This window comes from Trichoplusia ni, chromosome 7, assembly GCF_003590095.1.
Source record: "Trichoplusia ni isolate ovarian cell line Hi5 chromosome 7, tn1, whole genome shotgun sequence".
NCBI classification, from domain to species: domain Eukaryota; kingdom Metazoa; phylum Arthropoda; class Insecta; order Lepidoptera; family Noctuidae; genus Trichoplusia; species Trichoplusia ni.
The window spans coordinates 509,966-529,491 of NC_039484.1; the positions used below are offsets into that span (position 1 = coordinate 509,966).

At 34.2% G+C, this 19,526-nt stretch overlaps 1 protein-coding gene across 2 annotated transcripts in view; it reads left to right on the forward strand.

Annotated features, from left to right (window-relative positions):
* Positions 1 to 19,500, forward strand: part of LOC113495962 (inositol-trisphosphate 3-kinase B) — a 73,100-nt gene extending 53,600 nt beyond the window's left edge. For both annotated transcript variants that reach the window (XM_026874970.1, XM_026874969.1), the window contains exons 2-6: positions 8,191 to 8,370; positions 15,028 to 15,100; positions 15,383 to 15,510; positions 17,858 to 18,109; positions 18,419 to 19,500. In XM_026874970.1, the coding sequence (XP_026730771.1) occupies positions 8,191 to 8,370; positions 15,028 to 15,100; positions 15,383 to 15,510; positions 17,858 to 18,109; positions 18,419 to 18,766 (981 nt within the window). In that variant the 3' untranslated portion in view covers positions 18,767 to 19,500. The remainder of the gene's footprint in view (positions 1 to 8,190; positions 8,371 to 15,027; positions 15,101 to 15,382; positions 15,511 to 17,857; positions 18,110 to 18,418) is intronic.
* Positions 19,501 to 19,526: the final 26 nt, after the last annotated feature.

The window sequence follows — 19,526 nt, forward strand, 5'->3', positions numbered from 1 at the left end:
TGGAATTAAATTGAAATAGGAATTTAATTACCTCGTTTATTCCTGAAACCGTATCATCAATTTATAACTATCATAGAACATAGAATAATTAATTAACAGGAAACTTCGCTTAAATTAGTAAATTGACTTCAAATCATACATCTATAACAGCCTGTAAAGTCCTCTTTCTATGTAAATAAGGATTGGGCATTAATTATTACATTTAAGATACTTTAGATAGTTGGAGCCCCGATTAAAAAAAAAAGTATTTATATGTATATTTGGCAAAAGCTTCCTAATCTTGTTTCATTAGAATTGCCAACGTAATCTATAGTCATAAGCTGATGAGGTGAGAGTCATGGTGACAAAGTATGTTTCTACGAATCCGCATCACAATTTATTATGAAAGCGATCTTCGCTTCTATTTGACAATGCTTAGTTAGACATCGACAACTATAAAATAAAGTCAGATGTATGTTTAATAATTATCATCAGAGTTTATTTCCGTTGTTTCTAATAGACTTCACTAAAACCCTTACGGTTTGCTGTATTTTAAAATCGCCATCACTTTTCTGCGTTTTTATTCTCCAAAATCGATTCATTTGTTTTCAAAGCTTCTACATTATGTTTTGATACTACTTATCACTCATGGACGAAGTCTCGCACCAAGGCCATCCCAAATCCAAGTAATGGATCAATTTGTGTATAACGGCATGCGTGGGCGCAGACTATTGTTTCTATTTAAGGACCGGAAACTACTTAAGAATCCCATTAGAAGGCTAGGTTTTATAAATTGCTGATGCAAATTCCCAAGCACCTTATCATTTATATTGTTTTTATTTTATATTAAAATTAATTATCATATTTTTTAACAATACCTCGAAATGCATTACTGCAACTGAATAATAAAGATAAAAACACACATCCACACTATTATTTTCGCTATACCATTTTTAATTCAAATATTTTTTTTGCATGTTGCGCAAAGTAATGCAATGAAATGTTTACCACCATTTTAAAGACATATTCGAACTGTCAACCATAAATGAAGTAAAGTAGGTTAAACATACAACAAAAGAGATCGTATAATTGAGACATCTGACGAATCGAAATAAACTCGACCTCATCAATGAAAAAGTAAACAAAAATAATACAAACATCTAAAGGTCCGACGTTAGCAGATGCGTTTTCTCAAAGACATCGCGTGCGTCACAAGTGTACTTGACATAATAGCATCTGGCCACTTCCCAGTGCATGAGAAATATCTCCATCTCGTTCTAATAACCTAAAACAAACAGAGAAAGCAAATGAAATTGGTAGTTATAAACAAAGAATTTTAGTCGCATCATTGTGTGCCTTTCAAATTATCTTAATTAACGTTCAGTCTATTGTTGAAGGAAGTTTTGTTATAACAATTATAAAAAATTGGTTAGCATTTGAATACTGTATAGGAGTGCTAATTGTTGTGTTTATAGAGCCAAATACGTTGCCCATTTAAAATTTAAACTTTGCTTCCAAGTATTTTTTTTCAGTTTCTCTCTGCATCTTCTTTACACCAGTTAGTATTAGAACAGTATCAGACTTGTTGTGACTTAGGCTTCATGCACAAATCGGCGTTAAGTAGTCATGATTTGGCGTGTTTTGTAAACACGCATCAACATTGCAACTAACGGCTACGTCATCGAGGGAAGAATGGTAGTGCATTACTGGACAACCGTTTTTGAATCGCGATAAAAGTATGACAGTATCGCGACTACATCGTGGTAATGTGGACTAAGGCATGCGACTGATGACAGCGTGACTTAATCGATGCCAACGCGCGACAGCATTCATGCAAAAAGTCGCCGTTTGCTGACTAAGTTTCAGTTACGGCCTATTAAGGAATTTCAACTTTAAAATGCCATAAATGGATTCAAACATTCGAAATATCGAGATTTAGAAAAATATAATGTAATTTTGATTTCGGACGATATTTGTTCTCGGCTGTCAACAATAGAAACAAGTTTTTCAATTATCATCATAAACAAAACATTCTAAAGTTTTGTGTTTAAGAATACCTTGCATCTTTTATAAATTTGCTTGATTGTTTTCGAGATTTACGTATTGACTTAGCATGATATTACTTACTAGCTGTTGCCCGCGACTTCGTCCCCGTGGGTAAAAGATATAAGTTATGATTTATACCGGCCCTGTTTTTTTCACATTTTCCATTGTATCTTCGCTCCTATTAGTCGCAGCGTGATGGTTTATAGCCTAAAGCCTTGGTCTTTTTGCGTTGAATAGACCATTCATCGAGATGAATGGTCTATTCAACGCAAAAAGACCAGTAGTTTCTGAGATTAGCGCGAGATTCAAACAAACAAACAAACAAACTCTTCAGCTTTATATTTTAGTATAGATATAGATTTTATGTAAAATCTAATCAAACAATTGGATTTACAAAAAAACAGTACCTACTAGATCAGAAGCATCTAGACGGCGTTACATAAGAAATCGTTACTACGAGTATATGGTGCTGGCAGTATATATAAATGTTAAAATTCAAGGTAGTGAAGGTTTATTGGTAATATAAAAGCAAATAAAATTCTCAAGGCCTTTTTCATAGAAATATGTAAATATATAACTGCACCTGTATATTTATGGTTTTATGCAGAGTGCATTCTGAATAGTTCTTTTGAAGTTCAAATGCAATCATCAAGTCAATTGTGATGAATAATGCCATAAATACTTTATATTATACTGTAATCTATACTTTACTAATATATAAAGCTGAAGAGTTTGTTTGTTTGAACGCGCCAACCTCAGGAACTACTGGTTTAAATTGAAAAATTATTTTTGTATTGAATAGACCATTCATCGAGGAAGGCTTTAGGCTATAAATCATCACGCTGCGACTAATAGGAGCGAAGATACAATGGAAAATGTGGAAAAAACAGGGCAGATATAAGTCATAACTTATATCTTCTAACCACGCGGACGAAGTCGTGGGCAACAGCTTGAGAATTGAGAATAAAATCATACTCCACAATAATGAACTTAATGTCTTTTAGCATTTTAATAAGTCAAACACATTTTTGCAATACACGAAACAGGAGTGGTCCTAAGTCGTAACCCTGTGGCATCCTTACGCTGTTTACACACTATTTAACACCTAAAGAATGAACTTGAGTTTCATTAGTTTCAGGATATCCACGTATGCCTGTTAATTGAAACAAGAATAACAATGTCACGTTATTCAATGCCAAATCAATTTAAAAGGCCCTAAATTAATTGAACTACGTGTCAAAAGCAATAGTTACGTTCGTAACTGAAAAGTAATCAATTGTACTCGTAAAAGGATCTTTTAATTACTTACTTTGTAGAGTCAATAGCTTTTAGTAGGGGTCTTATTGATAGTATGTTTTTATATCCAACAAAAAACTGTTGAATTCTTGTTTTTTTATAACCTTGGAGGTCATTATGTGTTATGTTAAGAACGTCGAACTAGTTTGCAGGTGGCCTGATCTCATCGTCATCAAGATTGTTTTAAAAGGGTAATCAATTATAAATGGTTTCTGGCGTCGTAACCGACATATTTTTCAAAATATTTTTTAAATTTAAAACCATGTGCATGGCTTACTAATATTAAAATTTTATTCGAAGAAACAATCAAAAAACGATCCTATAAACAAAACTCCATCGTCATAACCTCGGGTCTAGCGTAGACGAGTAATCATTTTTTATGTGTTGTTATTGTAGTGTGATCTCATGGTCACAAAAAGTACAACAACCAAACATCAAGAAAGAAACTATCCGAACGATGACGTCGCAACCCATCGGTGACGTAGAATGACGCTTTCCGAATTCCTTAATGGATTTTGATAACAAACTTCTTCTCTACAACTCATATTGTATTAGTCATAGTATTTTTAACATTTTTTGCCGTTTCTATTTCTGTTGAAGGTACAATTTGTATCCCCTTTTCCGTTTACGGATTTAAATTAATTATGAATTTAATTATAAAATATGTTATCCCGGTTGGAATGCAGTATTGGTCTCTGGGTAAAGCCAATCCTGTATTGTTAACGTTAACGATATGGAAATGAGGTTTTCCTTTTAATTGTGGTTTAGTTTTTAATGAAGCTTTCATTGAATTCGAATAGTTTTAATATAAACGCTTTTTAAAATACAAATAGCTTTTTATGTGCCTTGGGTGTTATTGTAATAAACAAATATTTGGACTTTTTTTTTTCAAATAAATAAGACAAGGACTTCTAAAAACAGATCTCATGTCTTAAAAATAAACGCAGAGAAAAATATGATCGTTAACATATGCATCAAGTTTAAATATAGAGTAGTCTGGTTTGTATTTCTTTAATTAATTTGCTAAATTATCATATTAGGTAGGAAAATATTGATTAGAAAAGTAAATGATATGCACCTATTGTAAATGTCTATTGATTGTCTACTTTTTCTGATTTCGTTTCCATATTTGACGTCAATGCTTACGCAAACACAAATTAATTTAAACATTATGCGATGGCTCGCACTTAATCACAATGACAATCTAAGAAATTCTTTAGTTTGGAAAAGTCACTTTTTGTATCCGGATTTAGATTCCGAAATCATTTATTTTGTATTTTTTCGGTCTGGTTTAAGTTCTTATTAGAAAGAAGTAAAGTAAATTCTGTAGTTGTGACAAATCATCAATAGTTGTAAATAAATACATACGTAGTAATGGGTACATGAGTCACCATAAAAATTAATGTCGGCACCTAGTCTGTGAGCACCAAAGTTCTTAGCATTTAGAAGACAAGAAAAATGCCTTGATTATCTAAAAAATCCTCATTGTAACTGGTACCAACTTTGGCTCTTCAAGACTTAAGGACAATGACAATAATATTCATTTGATACTCTGTGCAAAAACTTTCTCAATTTTCTGCCTTTCCCAAACTCAAACCTGGAAACTCTAAAATATCTTGTTTGATGGATACATTCTGACAATGTCAGTCATCATTCGGGCAATACTGTGATTTGGCGTTTAAAGTAATCCGTAAGAAGGCAAGTAATAAATGTAATTCTCGTCCATCCTTATGATTAGCGTTAAGTAGACTCATCCTCAATCAAGACGGTTCTGAAGTGACGAAGTGACGATGGATTCCTAAGAAAACCTTCGGACATCATTCTCGAACATTGAACAGTTCAAAAAATCGAGTCTTTTAATTGTTGTTAAATTAACAATAGGACTTTGTTCCGTCATCTCTGCCATCTTTTATTGAGAAATATTGCACTATAAAGATTAATTCTGTTTCCAGAATATACTTTTGACATGCATGGATGAAAACAGTATAATTCTGGATTAAACAGGACCCAGACTTAGATAATTAACAAACAAATAATTTATACCAGTTTTCACATTTAATTTTGATATCAACTATTTTGTTATTATTCTCTTATAAGTTTAATACCAGGATAAAATTAGGTAGATTTGTTAGTGAGTATTGATATAAGTTCATTACACCTATATTTTAGTCTCTGACCCTAGGAGCCCTATTAGTCTAGCTCCGCTGTTTGTTTCTCTGTCCGTTCGTCCGTCTGTTGGTCTATCAATATTCTGGCTGTATTGCACGAACGGTGGTAGCTAGAGATTTGAAAATTTTCAGATAGTCTAATTCTGTTGCCACGATATTAAAAAATACTAAATATAAAAGTGGCCATAAATACGTTGGTTTACCAATTTTTATTAGTACGGAACCTCCTAGTGTCGCAAGTCTGACTCGTTATTTTCTTTATTTTCCTTTCCATAATCATCTTCAATTATTGGTAGGACAACATTGAGACATTGACCTAACTGTAATATTGCTGCGACATATACAATTTTTGCCAACTGAGCCCATCCACCAATTACGCGCCTGTCTACGTCAAACGAGGGACCTCGTAAAATTCGATAAGAGCATAGGTTTTAGATGCAAAACTGGATTTCCGCGACACGTTGAATTTAATGTTGACGACGCATACATTGACGTCAGCGTTCTGCCGCGGCAGTGTGCGCGCTCCTACGTGAGTCAGTGGATTGATAATGCGTTATATTGGCGAAGTAACGGGCTGCCAAGTCAGTAGTATTCAGTGTGTTTCGCGCCGCAGTTTACACTACTTGATTGATATCCTTGCGACTTAGTCGTGTTTGTATCGTGAAAAATAAAGTGAAGTGACAAATATGTATACCGCAAATATTTGTGTTACCATTGAGGATTTTATGGATGTTGTGTTCTGTGCTTACGTGCATAATCATAAGAAGGTTAGTTTTCGTTTTTAAGCAATTATTTTAGTTAGAAAAATAGTTTATTTTTGCGGTGTAGGTAAGCCCTTTGACTACTTCGGGCTTAAGTTTTATAGTAAAGGATTTGTGTCATATTCTCGAAAATAATTTCAAAATATGTTGTTATCGATAATTTCTAAATTCCATGACCTTTCCAAAAAAAATATTTTTTGCTTAGACACTGCATAAGTCACTTTCATGTATGACATTAAATACTTTTTGCGTCAGGCTTTATAGTGTACAAGACAATTAAGCCTGTCCCCTGGAAACTACCTTATATTCGAGAATTATATAAGTATAAATGCAGAAATTTTTAAAACTTATTATGTCTAGCCATAGAAGTTGTTTGCCATCCAAATGTTATGCATGCACCTATTCATGGACGATACAATTTTGAATAATGACTGCATAATTCCTTTAAGCGTCAGACCGTAAATATTTAGAAGTTATGTCTGTAATATTAATGTATGTTATATAAGGCAAGTAGTAGGTGAGACGCTAGTATTATGCACTGTTAAAGATCTGCATTTACTGTAGAAGTGAGAAAACACTACGCTTGGTGTAGAGCATTGCATTGCTTCATTGATAGTTACAGTCCTCTTTTAACAGCTTATGGTGGCGATAATGAATGTTCGATCTGAGCATCAAACCGTGATAATATCCGAACTCATAGCCTGGGCTCCCAAAATATTAAGAATCTTGATCTCTGATGAATCATTCAGGCTTTTATTTTAATGTTCTTACTTCTACTTAGAGCAGTTAATGTCTTGTCTGTCTATCCTTGTCAGGTACCCATGTATCTGGGAAATATTCTCCTAATCTGGGTCCAAAGTTTAATTTATTTTTGTTCCGATGAATAGTATCATTTAACACTAATTGGGATCCTGTTTATCCTCATAGTTCACTGTTAACTAACAATAGCCCTTATTATTTGTGTTACACATCAATATTATTGGAATTGTATCGCATGGAACAATAGTAAATATTCTCATGGACATTATTTGAAATGGGAATGTTTTCTAAATGACGTCAAACATAAGTTACCTCATTTCCAAACTACAATTTCTATATTACATCACACAAAAATGCTGCCATAAGTTTCGTATTATCGTAGTCTTTATTACAATGCATTGAGGTTCATTTTATAGTAAGTTATTTCTATGACGTACGGTTGTCCGTACCTATTCTGCTGGTATGCCATAAAAGTGGGTCGTAGGAAACATACTCGTACAAATAAGAGATTAATCATAATTATCTGTAACAGCGTAAACAAATAGATACGCAATTCTTGCAATTGTGGGAAAAATACTATGAATAGGGGCCCAACAGGAGTACCTACAAGTAGTCTTAATACATCTATTGTTTTAGTTCCATTTTTTGTTTTATTGTGATCATGTGAAAACTGGTCATTGTTACTATCGCTGTTAGATTTTTTTCCTCAACATGTAAATGAATGAAGAAAAAATAAGATTTTTCTTACTGCTTAATCCGATCTCTCCAGATAACAATGTAATACAGAATCATCGTATTAGTTTCTATTGAATATTGTGTGTATTGAGTTAAAGATAGTCTTATATTAACAACAAAAACATAAAATCTCTTGAGATTACTACTTTAAATGAAACAATGGAGATAAACTAGATAAAATATTTATGGGACCAAATGACATACATTATACGTAAATAAAAAAATAATAAACAAAATCAGTTCATCCAATCCGAAGTTCTGAGGTTACAAACATAACAAATAGACAAACTGAGAATCTCTCTATCAGACAATCTGTTTGAAAAAGAAAGTTCACTACAAAGAATCAAATCATCAACCCAAACTGCAAGCTCACTCAACTTCACTTTCCATTTTTCTATAACACCCAATCTCCATATATATTCATTTCTTCTCTGTCTTCATTTCAGCAATCGGAAAGATGGCGTAAGCTCCGCAACATAGTTCAATGGACGCCGTTCTTCCAAACCTACAAGAAGCAGCGATATCCCTGGATCCAGCTTGCTGGTCACCAAGGAAACTTCAAAGCGGGACCTGACCAAGGAACCATCCTGAAGAAACTTTGTCCACAAGAGGAGAGGTGCTTTCAGGTATGTCTTAAACTCCTATATAAACTGGGGACTAATAATAAATAATTACGGAAATACCAGAAAAAGTATGAAAAAAATATGCAAGTAGTGATGATCAAGTATGACGGCACTCCAAATCAATTGTATCATTTTTTTAACATTTCCATTTGCAAAATTTGGGTTTAGGTCAAGGGATTGTGATAGAGAGAATAACATATTCCGTAAATTCAAACCAAAAATAGGTAACACTCTTCAAATTTATAGTAAATTTAAATTAATTGTACTAAATGATGACATCGCTCGAAAAATAAATGCACTTAATTAATTAAGTACTTTAAAAATTGTTGTAATCAACAACACACCATCACTTGAGAATGAGGCCAAGAACAAACCTATTTAGTGATTCCAAAATAAAGTGTTTGATGGTATAAAAGGCAAATGGAATAACCGTTTAAATAACTGGAAAATGACCCTGACAATTTATATGATGTGGGATACAGGATACATGAGACATTAAGTCCAGTATAATCATGATTTAATGTATCGTCACGTGAGTTTATGAGGTTGATACTCTCATAGTTCTGCGTCAGTATCGAGAGCTTATAATTCACCGTTGCTTTGAGTGTTCTTTTATGAAATATAATCTTTCGTGTATTCATTATTCACTATCTCGATTTTTGGTGTTTTTGTGCTTGTAGCGTTATCTTCTAGTCCATTTATATCAGGGCTACTGTTTTTGTTAGTTTTATCGTCATTATTAGCTTTTATATTATTATCTGATGATGCTTTTGTGATTAATAATGTAATGTTTATTTTCACAAACAACTTAAAACTAGTTTACATAACAACTTGGCAACAATATTTTTTTATAACAGAGAGAGTTTAGCATCTGTAACCGAACTAGGCTGAGCCTGTATTTCGGCTATCAGCGCCTTTTCCCCGTGTTATTCAAAACAGAAGGTAATCATTAACTAGTCCGTGTACAAGGTATGATTGATTGAGTAACGCTTACTTGGATTTCGTTGGTATATAAAATTATATAATATTATTATTCCTTATCGTAAAAACAATATGAATGTGTTTAGGTGTAGAGTTGATTGTGAGGATGCGAAAGTTAAATGAGTGTGGATGTAGTATGTGTGTAAGTTTGCGTGCATGCGCGTGTGTGCGCGCGTATTTGTGTGTGTGTGTGTGTGTGTGTGTGTTTGTGTGTTTGTGACTGTTTATTTTGTCAGGGTGAGTGTCTAGGTAAGTGTACTGGTAGTATATAGGTTAACTGTTGTTTTTTGTTTTTCCAACAGCTGTTCTGTCTCCTCATAACAAAGTTTTTGTAGAAAACAAGTAGTTTTTAATTTACATTGCTTTAATGTTAAGGGGTGTATATTAATTATTCTGTTTATTTTGTTATAGAGAAAGGGACCACAAAAAGCGGTAAATTTTTCACAGAATCTTGTCTTACATATAGGTGGCATGTCACATATGTTCTGTATACGACGTCTCTGAGGTAGTTGTGGATTATAGGTCTGTTTAGTGTGCTGCTGCAGGATAACTTTAAGAATAAATAGTTGTCTAACAGTTAAAACCTCGCACAACTTGTAGAGCTTTACAGTAGGGAAGTCGATAGGATTAAAGGTGCTAACCTTCAGAACAGCCCGCTGGGCTATCTCTACTGTCTTTAGAGTAGTTTTATAGATACCGCCCCAGGATGTGACACAATAGGCAAGGAGAGGCTGGCAGAGAGCGTAGTATATTCTTTTCAACAGCACGGGATCCGCTACGTGACGTAAGGTTTTAAAAATGAAAATTAGTTTGCGTACTCTGGAGCTGAGGATTTTTACGTGTTCTTTGAAGTTTAGGTTCTTGTCGATGATAATACCTAGGTGCTTTATGGAATTAACGCGTTCGATTTGTGGACAAGGACAAGTTACCGCCGAGGAACAAATGTGCGATTTAATATTTAGGTCCAATTGTACATCGGTGGCCCGCCCTATGCTAAAACAAATATATTTCGTTTTGTCGACGTTAAGGGTTAGGGAATTTCTTTGGAGCCAGCTTCTTGTCTTATCAAAACCAGCCTGTGCAGCGCCGAAGACCTCTTCCCAAGATTCCCCAGCGAACACTAAAGCCGTGTCATCGGCAAAAGAGATGATTTTACCCAATGCAAGGTTCAGGTTTGTTAGCCCATTTATATATATGAGAAATAATGTTGGTCCCAATATACTACCCTGCGGAACACCGTGTGTAACAGGGGAGTATGAGCTCATATGTTCACCCACACGAACACATTGGGTACGTCCGGACAGGTAACTTGCGAAAAGTTGAAGTTGAGTGCCCCTGATTCCAAGTCTTTCTAGCTTAGTAAGTAGAAGAGAAACAGAAATCGTGTCAAATGCCTTTGCCAGATCTAGGAAAATAGAGAGACACTTCTTCCCTCTATCCAAACTAGAAGAGACAAAATCAACAAGTTTATTTACTGCCTGTTCGGTAGATTTGCCTTGTCTAAATCCGTACTGGTTAAGTGAAAGCAGGTTATGTTTTTCCAGATAGTCGACGAGCCGGGTGTTCATAATTTTTTCAAAAATTTTTGATATTGCGGGTAGAATGGATATAGGTCTATAGTTGCTAATAAGATTTTTGGCACCGTTTTTATATATTGGGCACACAATGGACTTTTTGAGAATATCTGGGAATACACCAGACCTTAGGCTGTCGTTAAGGATCTTAGTAAGTGGAGAAATAAGTATAGATTTGTGCTGTTTTAAGAATCTACTGCTAATGTTATCACATCCTGGCGCACTTTCAGTCTTTAGTCCCATAATGAGTTGGTTCACTTCCATCTCATCAGTTTCAATTAGGGCGAATGAATTTAGTATGTTGATTTGATCATGGTGAAAGTCATGTAAGTCTGTGTTTACTGAATTTAAGTTGGATTGTTGAATTTTGTCCGCCAGGGAACTTCCGACAGTTATAAAGTATCTGTTTGCTTCATTTAGTGATTGTTGAGGAGATGATGATAGAGAGAGAATTTCCTTTGGCTGTTGGGTTAAGTTTGTTGTGTTGGTGATGTTTTTAATTACTTTCCATAATTTTTTATTGTTATTTTGGGCATCATTAATTTGTTTTTTATCATATTCTATCTTAATTTTTTTTTAATAAATTGTTACAGAAATTTCTGTACCGCTTATAGGTGGCCTTAAGGACTGCGTTATCAGGTGCTGAGTTCGATTTCAAGTGTAGATGGTCCCTATTTTGTGTACATCGCAATAATCCTGGAGTGATCCACGGTTTTAATATTTTTTGACGCCTTGGTAATTGCAATACTTGGGTATTTTTAGATATGGCCTCTTGAAGGCACGTTGTAAGGTAATTAATGTTGGTATTTGAATCTGTTGTCTGATAAATTTGCTCGAAATTAATTTCTAAGAGATCCTTTTCTAGGCCTTTTGGGTTAATTTTAGTTTTAGTTGTGATTGCATATTTTCGAGGTCGCTTTAAATACATGCTCAATATCACAGGATGGTGGTCAGTGAGTGTTGCATGAGGGACTATAGTGATGGAAGGGCCTTTAGACTTTATTAAGGCGTGGTCTAAGCATGTTTGGCTAGCGCTTCGTGTTACGAGGGTGTGGCTAGGTAATAGGCCGTGCGAAGCCGCTAGGGTTAAGTATCGTTCTCCATCGTTGCCAATTTTGTTAGGGTTAATTGCTATATTTATGTCACCCATAACTGCAATATAATTATATGAAGAGAATTTTTTTAATGTGTTGTCCAAAGAAGACATGAATGGGTCTAAGTTAGTGTAGGATGGAGACCTGTACATCGCAATCACCGCAATGCGGTTTTCAATAACTGCAACCAAACAATTACTGTTAGTGAAATCTGGTTCCATGATAGAAACGTCCAGATTTTCTTTGTAGTAGATAACCACTCCATCGTTTTGTTTAGTATTGTTTTTAGTTACAGCGTGAGAGTAGCCTGTTAAATAAGGGTTATTACGGTCGTGGTTTTGCTACCCATGTTATTTGGACTTTAAAATGCAGACTGAACTTTAATCATATCACGCAGCAGTTACAATTAGACTTGTAAAAATGAGAGGTTTATGATTATACTAAAACATTTTTTTTATTATAACTGATTTGCAGAAGTAATAAACCTGCATAAGGTATGACACGTAGGTGTAATTTCCCCATCCCGTGATATGATGTATAAGAAATGAAGACTGACAGATATGTACTTAAGAATCACACTATTCTAAAAAGAAACACTCCATATCAAGAGTATGTGAATCATGAGTTTCGTATGAATTTTCTGTTGAAAACAGTCAACTGTATTTTTTTGTCAAAAACGCCATGATAAACATTGATTTATAAAGAGTCAACATAGAAATCGGTAAATAGAATAGTGATAATTACGATGATAGTAAGAAAACCCTTGTGACGTACTCTAACCACAAAGCATGATCGATACGATGACGATGAAGTCACAAACCTCTTAGAACAAATTTATGACGTCACAGCTTAGATAAATAACAAAACATAATCAAACAACATGGATGCCCCGCCTTCTATGAAAATAAGCAAAGGCGTTTCTATGCAGCCGACCGTCGATAATGATTCTTTGTAATTTAAGTAACACACTGGCTACTAAGATGTTCTAGTTTCGAAAATAATTGACAGTCTGTTCTTTTGTTTCATTTGACAGCCCACACATACGTTGGGACTATGAGTCTTTGTTGTCCCATATGTGGTTTTGGTATCAATTATGAACTAACTACAGGTAATTAAATTGCGTGTTATTTAAAGGGCGAGCAAATTTTAACCTTACGCTTCCTGGAATAAGGTTAAAGATGTATATTTCAAACAAAAAACTAAAACTGATGACTGAGAGTTTTTGTTGTATTGTTCTTTCCTTAAGTAAACTGCGACGCAGTAGATTTATTATTAATAATATACTTGAGGAAAAAATAAAGAATTAGGCTAGTCCAAAATGTTTCTTATAAAATAATAGTTGGAGTAAACTGAACAATTTCATACAAAGAATATAGTTTTAAAAACAAGTCCATCGTCACATAGCCAAAAACGAATCTGTGAACAATGTACTAGAAAATCGTTAATTATTACTTCCAGTCTTGGTCAGTTGACAAGAACTCACAAGAATAATGTTATTTCATAACAATTACTTAATTATATCGAAGCACGATCATAGTTTGACGTCAGTTTAACGTAAGCGATGACTTTCAATCGAGCGAATTTCATTGCAGATAGTCTTCGGGGAGATAAAACATGTTTTGCACTTAACGGCACGTAGAAAAAATAATAAGGTATTAATGAACATAAAAGTGAAGTAAATAATTGTTTAACTATAATAAAATTAAAACTTAATATTTTTTTACTACTTGAAATGTTTGCGACCGTAACTGCTAATGTAAAAGGAAGTATTGTTAATAGACAATACATATTTTCAATACAATTGATGAAAACCTTTATGTGATAATTTTCTCGTTAGTCAACCGAGAAAAATGGCTCGGGCAAGCAGTTGACGCGTTTCAAAAGGCTGAATAAAACATAAGTTATAAAAACATGTTATAAAAACTTCACACGTAGAATATCGGACGTCACTTACAAGTCATTTCAATTTTACTACAGTGTATTGCGTATTGCTCGGCTCGTTGTTCGCTGTTTCTCTTGAAATTTTGTCAAAGTACGTCATATCATTGTCAACGTGCTGTAACAGATTACTTGTGACCTTTTACGGATCGTTCATGACTTTACACTTGAGTTCATCTAACTTGGCTGTTGGTCTAGTGGTTAATGGCCCTGACTGCGATACTTGAGGTTGTGAGTTCGATTCTCACCCAGGACAAATGTTTGTGTGTTGAGCGCAATCATTTGTTCTGTATCTGGGTGTACTTATCGATAATTTAATAAGTATGAATTGTTTAGTATGTTTATCAATTATCCAGTGCCCATAATACAAGCTTTGGTTAGTTTGAGACTAGATGGCGTTAGTTGAAAGTTGTTGAATATTGTATTATATCATTACGTACATCTCTTTTCATTCACTGGATAACTTCATCAGAAGATACCCGGTCCTGTCAAAGCTTCATAGACCGATTCACTCTGCGTCACTGCTTCATTAAAATCGTTCTTCTTATCTACAACGGTTGGATCAAAAACCTAAACTTCTTCAAGTAGTTGCTTTAATACCAATCTTTGACCTTTTCTGCACGCGCTTTTTACTCGCGCCCAAGTAAATGATGTAACAGCATCTGTTATTGACCTCTTAAACTAAACGAGAGAGAAGATAAAGTTGGGATTTTCTTGGAAAGCAGATAAGAAAAGATTTTGTTATGAATATAATAGATGCGTGACGATTATCTGTTACTCGTGCAATATCTAAGATTATGTTATTGATTTCAATGTCAAAAAGGACTGATACAACTGTTTTTACATAATCCTGCTGTTATGTATTAGTTTTACTTTTCAACATAATAATTACAAAAAATCGACTCCCGCACTAAGGACTTAAATCCTTGTATCGCGGGCGGATTCACAAACATTCGAGTAACATGCACAAAGACACCCAGACTCAGGGCAAGAATTCATGATCCTCAGTGGATTTGGATTAATATATTTTGGTTTCGACACAGTTTTAATATTTGTTTTTCTATTCTTTGCAGATGCTGATGAAAGACGTACTAAGGCCATATGTACCTGAATACAAGGGACAAGTCACATGTGAAGATGGAGAATGTATCCTTTTCAAATAAAACAAAATAACAAACATCATCATCAACATGCGAACATTAGGAGAAGAACTTAAAATCTTCCCTCAATAGTTTTACTCACGTAATAATTCAGATTCTTCTCTGCCTTTGTTGATCTTTTTTAATTGCATCACACGTCATGATTAGGTTATATATCAAATCGCATTGCGTAGGAGCTTGTATGGTATAATGTGCCAATACGGCTATATTTATTTTTGATTTTTACCTGTTTACCAAAACAAATATTTCCTTAACGAATCACTTACAGTGTATTTACAACTACAAGACTTGCTGAGCGATTTCGACAGTCCCTGTGTTATGGACTGCAAAATCGGAGTCAGAACCTATTTGGAAGAAGAACTTGCGAAAGCTAAGGAGAAGACTAAGCTAAGAAAAGTGAGTATTCAAATGTTTTCTGACATAACATAATTTGCTTCTGACATCGGGCATTGAAAAAGGTGCTCAATACTCAAAACTTTAGAGTCTAAAATTAAAGTACAGCGGAGTGTTTAGCAGCTAGAGCAATGAGTGTATGGAGATGAATTTGCAAAAAAATGCAAGTTGTGTAGGTTTTAAAAATGCTTGTGGTACCTCAGGCTGGATGTTAGATTTATCTCGAAATGACCTCAACGGTTAATAAGTATCTATTTTCAGTACATTTACATAGGGTAATAACATAATGATGCTACTTATAGTAAATTGTTCATTTCCTTCAATAAAGCGTTCTATTCTTGTCACGATTTTAATCTAAGATTAGATCTAGAAGCAGATTCCAAGTGAACCTTACAGTAAATTTGAAATAGTACGCTTAGTTCCACTTCCAAAGAATCAAATACAGAAAATGATCAAGCGTTGATCACCACAGTAACCACTTCTTAGCTAGTCATTTCAAATTGCAAAAACCCATATCAAAATCCAGAAAAATCTTTAGAAATAAATTAAAAGGTTGCTGAAGTTGGTGACAAACTTTTGAATCGAGGTACGATTCAAAAGTTTGTCACCAACTTCAGCACTTAATGTTTAATTTGCTAGTATTGTGACGTCAGTAATTTTATAATGTTTTACCCTGAATGGCATGAACATAAAACGAACAAATAGCTTTAGATATCTCGGGCATATACTTGCAGACGACCTTAAAGACAATGCAGATGTTGAGAGGGAGCGTAGGGCGCTGGCGGTCCGAGGTAATATGTTGGCACGTAGATTTCACCGTTGTACCGATCAGGTTAAAATTACACTGTTTAAAGCGTATTGCCAGGGTCTGTACACGGGGGGTCTATGGATCGGCTGTACCAAAAGATCGCTGGACGCCCTGCGTGTCCAATATAATAATATCTTTAGGATGATGTTGGGACTACCCCGCTTTTGTAGTGAATCGGAAATGTTCGCGGAAAATCGAACTGATGACTTTTACGCTTTAATAAGAAAGAAAACGGCATCAATAATAACTAGGATTCGGGCGAGTAACAACAGCATCCTAAAAACAGTGGCGGAGAATCTGTACTCTCCTATTTTTAGGCATTTTGTTAAATTAGTAGTGAGGAAGGCGTGAAAATCGATTTGTGTTAAATTCTTTTTATGTACTAACAATAATTATAAGTTGTGTTTTTACTAACAAAATGGACTGTATGTTGTCTGAAAAATAAAGATTATTATTATATTATTATATATCTGTATGAACAATTTAGTTTAACGATATCACGTATTTCTGTATACGTGCTCTTTATGCTTCGGATATCTACGTCATCACATCGTCACTTGTTATTGCTGTTTTTATTTAAATCAATATTTGTTTAAGGGATTATGTTAACGATAAATTCTTTACCAATATCACAATTATCGTGGTTTTTGTAGTTGTTATTGTAACAGTTTGTTTTATCTTAATTTTTAGCGTTGGTTCATCAAATATTAATATAGTTAGTGGTTTCTTAGGTTTACGCGAATGTTAGACATTGAAATGAAACTACTTTTACGGATTTTATCGCGGTTTAATTTTAGATTAATTATTTTAATTAGATTAATTTTAATTATTTACATCTAGGAAATTAGATATTTTTCTCAGTTATAGCATTCCTTTTAATATTTATTTCTTCAATTCAAAATTAAAGATCAATAAAGAGAAAAACGTTGAACAAATGTAGACCGAAATTTTCGACCACTCCTGTTCCCAAGATAGTTAAAAAGCAAGATCCTAAAAACATCTAAGCACTAGATCAATTTAAACAAGACTAACGTTAAGCCGATAGAAAGCCAACTATCATTACTCGTCCGACCTCCATAGTATCACTTACAGAGTTCATTGCTTATCCTACAATGTCAGAGAATGTATGAACGCATTGATAAACCCGTCTAATTACCGCTATGTACGTCAATGATGTAGTATATGAACGTATTAATGTTAAGAGAACCAGTTATAAAAATAAGAAGCTCATTGAGATCATTTTCGTTTGTTGCCTACGGATAATTAATTAGCTATGAATAGATTGTTTTGTTTTCCTCGAAGGGTCATTGTACGTTCGATATTTAGGTACTGTTCAAATATGAGAATTGTTGTTGATAAGGTCGCTTTTCAAATGACCGCACATGCTAAGAAAGAATTTAATTAAAAGTAACCTCAATACCATATAAAAGTCAAACTGTTAAAATATAGTGAACATAAGCAACACGATATCCAAAATGAGAAAAAAAAAATCGAATTATTACAGTACAAGTTTATTAACGAAAAATTATTTCCTGATTCCAGGATATGTATGAAAAGATGATCCAGATAGACCCTAAAGCGCCAACGGAGGAAGAGCACAGGAGTAAGGGCGTCACGAAGCCAAGGTATATGATCTGGAGGGAGACCATCAGCTCTACTGCGACCCTGGGCTTCAGGATCGATGGAGTCAAGAAGGCTGACGGCACCAGCTCCAAAGACTTCAAGACTACGAAGTCTAGAGAACAAATTGCAGAAGCTTTCAAAGAATTTACGAGCAATTGTCCTAATGCTGCGGTAAGTTGATTTTTATTATTTAAAAAATATAAAAGAAGTTTCATAAATTCAAGTTTTTCTCTTTATTATTAAGAGGAGAAATGGTTTTCCTGGCAAATAAGAGAAAAGATATAAATCTTCTATGTCAAAAATGTAGTACAAAATTACATAATATATTAAAATGTAACACGGATATTGTGAGATTTAGGCCTTATCTTATAACGATTATTTTCTTCCTACTGGCTGGATTAATTAATGAACAAAGATCAGACCACGCCGACTTTAATTACTCCAAACAATATTTTAATAATATTTTTCTCTGCTTTACAGCCCAGATACTTAGAACGGCTGAAGAACATCAGAGATACCCTCAAAGAGTCACCGTTCTTCAGAAGCCACGAACTCATCGGCAGCTCCTTACTCTTCGTCCACGACAAGAGGCGTGCCTCCGTATGGATGATCGACTTCGCAAAAACCGTCCCCGTCCCAGACAATGTCAATATTGACCACGACTCAGTCTGGAAAGTCGGCAACCACGAGGACGGCTATCTCATCGGCCTTAACAATCTCATCTCCATCTTCGAATCCCTCATCAAAGACGACAATGGCAACATAGACCAGTGCTATTCCAACGTCACTTTAGAAAAAAACGTTCGAAAAGATAGCTTAGATACTTGAAGTATCACAATTTTGATACCTGAGAGAAATCTCATGAGAATTGACTGTGCACAGTGATGTTGTACTGTTATGCATTTTCAGTAGTTGCACTGAACTGTACAGATCTGGCTTGTTTATGCGAAGCTGAACTTGGCTAAGTTGGCAGGTTGCAGTAGAGACGTTTTCATTAACGTGAGGATCGATGGCACTGAGCAGGCTCTAGTTGAGCATCGCAAAAACATGTCAAATGACGCGATAACTTTTATCGTAACCATTCACGACTACGTACCTATACATGTAATATTTCTTGTAAATAATCCATAGTATTACGTATAATTATATCTTATTGTTAAGTTTAAAATACTCATGTTAGTTTTAGGTTTGGGCACCACCAATAGTGTTAATGTTTCTGTTTCAGTAATCGATACCTGTATATATTTTATGTATTTAAGTTTTATTGAGTACCTATTTTGCTAATTTAAACAGATTTTGATCAAATGTATGAACAATTTTTTATTTTCATTGGTAATATTGTCTAACAATTTAGTATGAAAATAAATTCTTTTGAAATGTCAACTGTATATAAAATCAGATTTATTTTTTTATTGAGTAACAGTTATACTGAAATCATAAATAGGTATTTATTTGTTTTTAAGTACACTATATTAGTGTAATGACTAGACTTCGTTTAGTCTTTATAGAAATATAAGTCTAAATCAATCAGCAGGTACTAAATAAAAATATCTTGTCAACTACTTTTTTTTATTCTTTATTCCCGGAA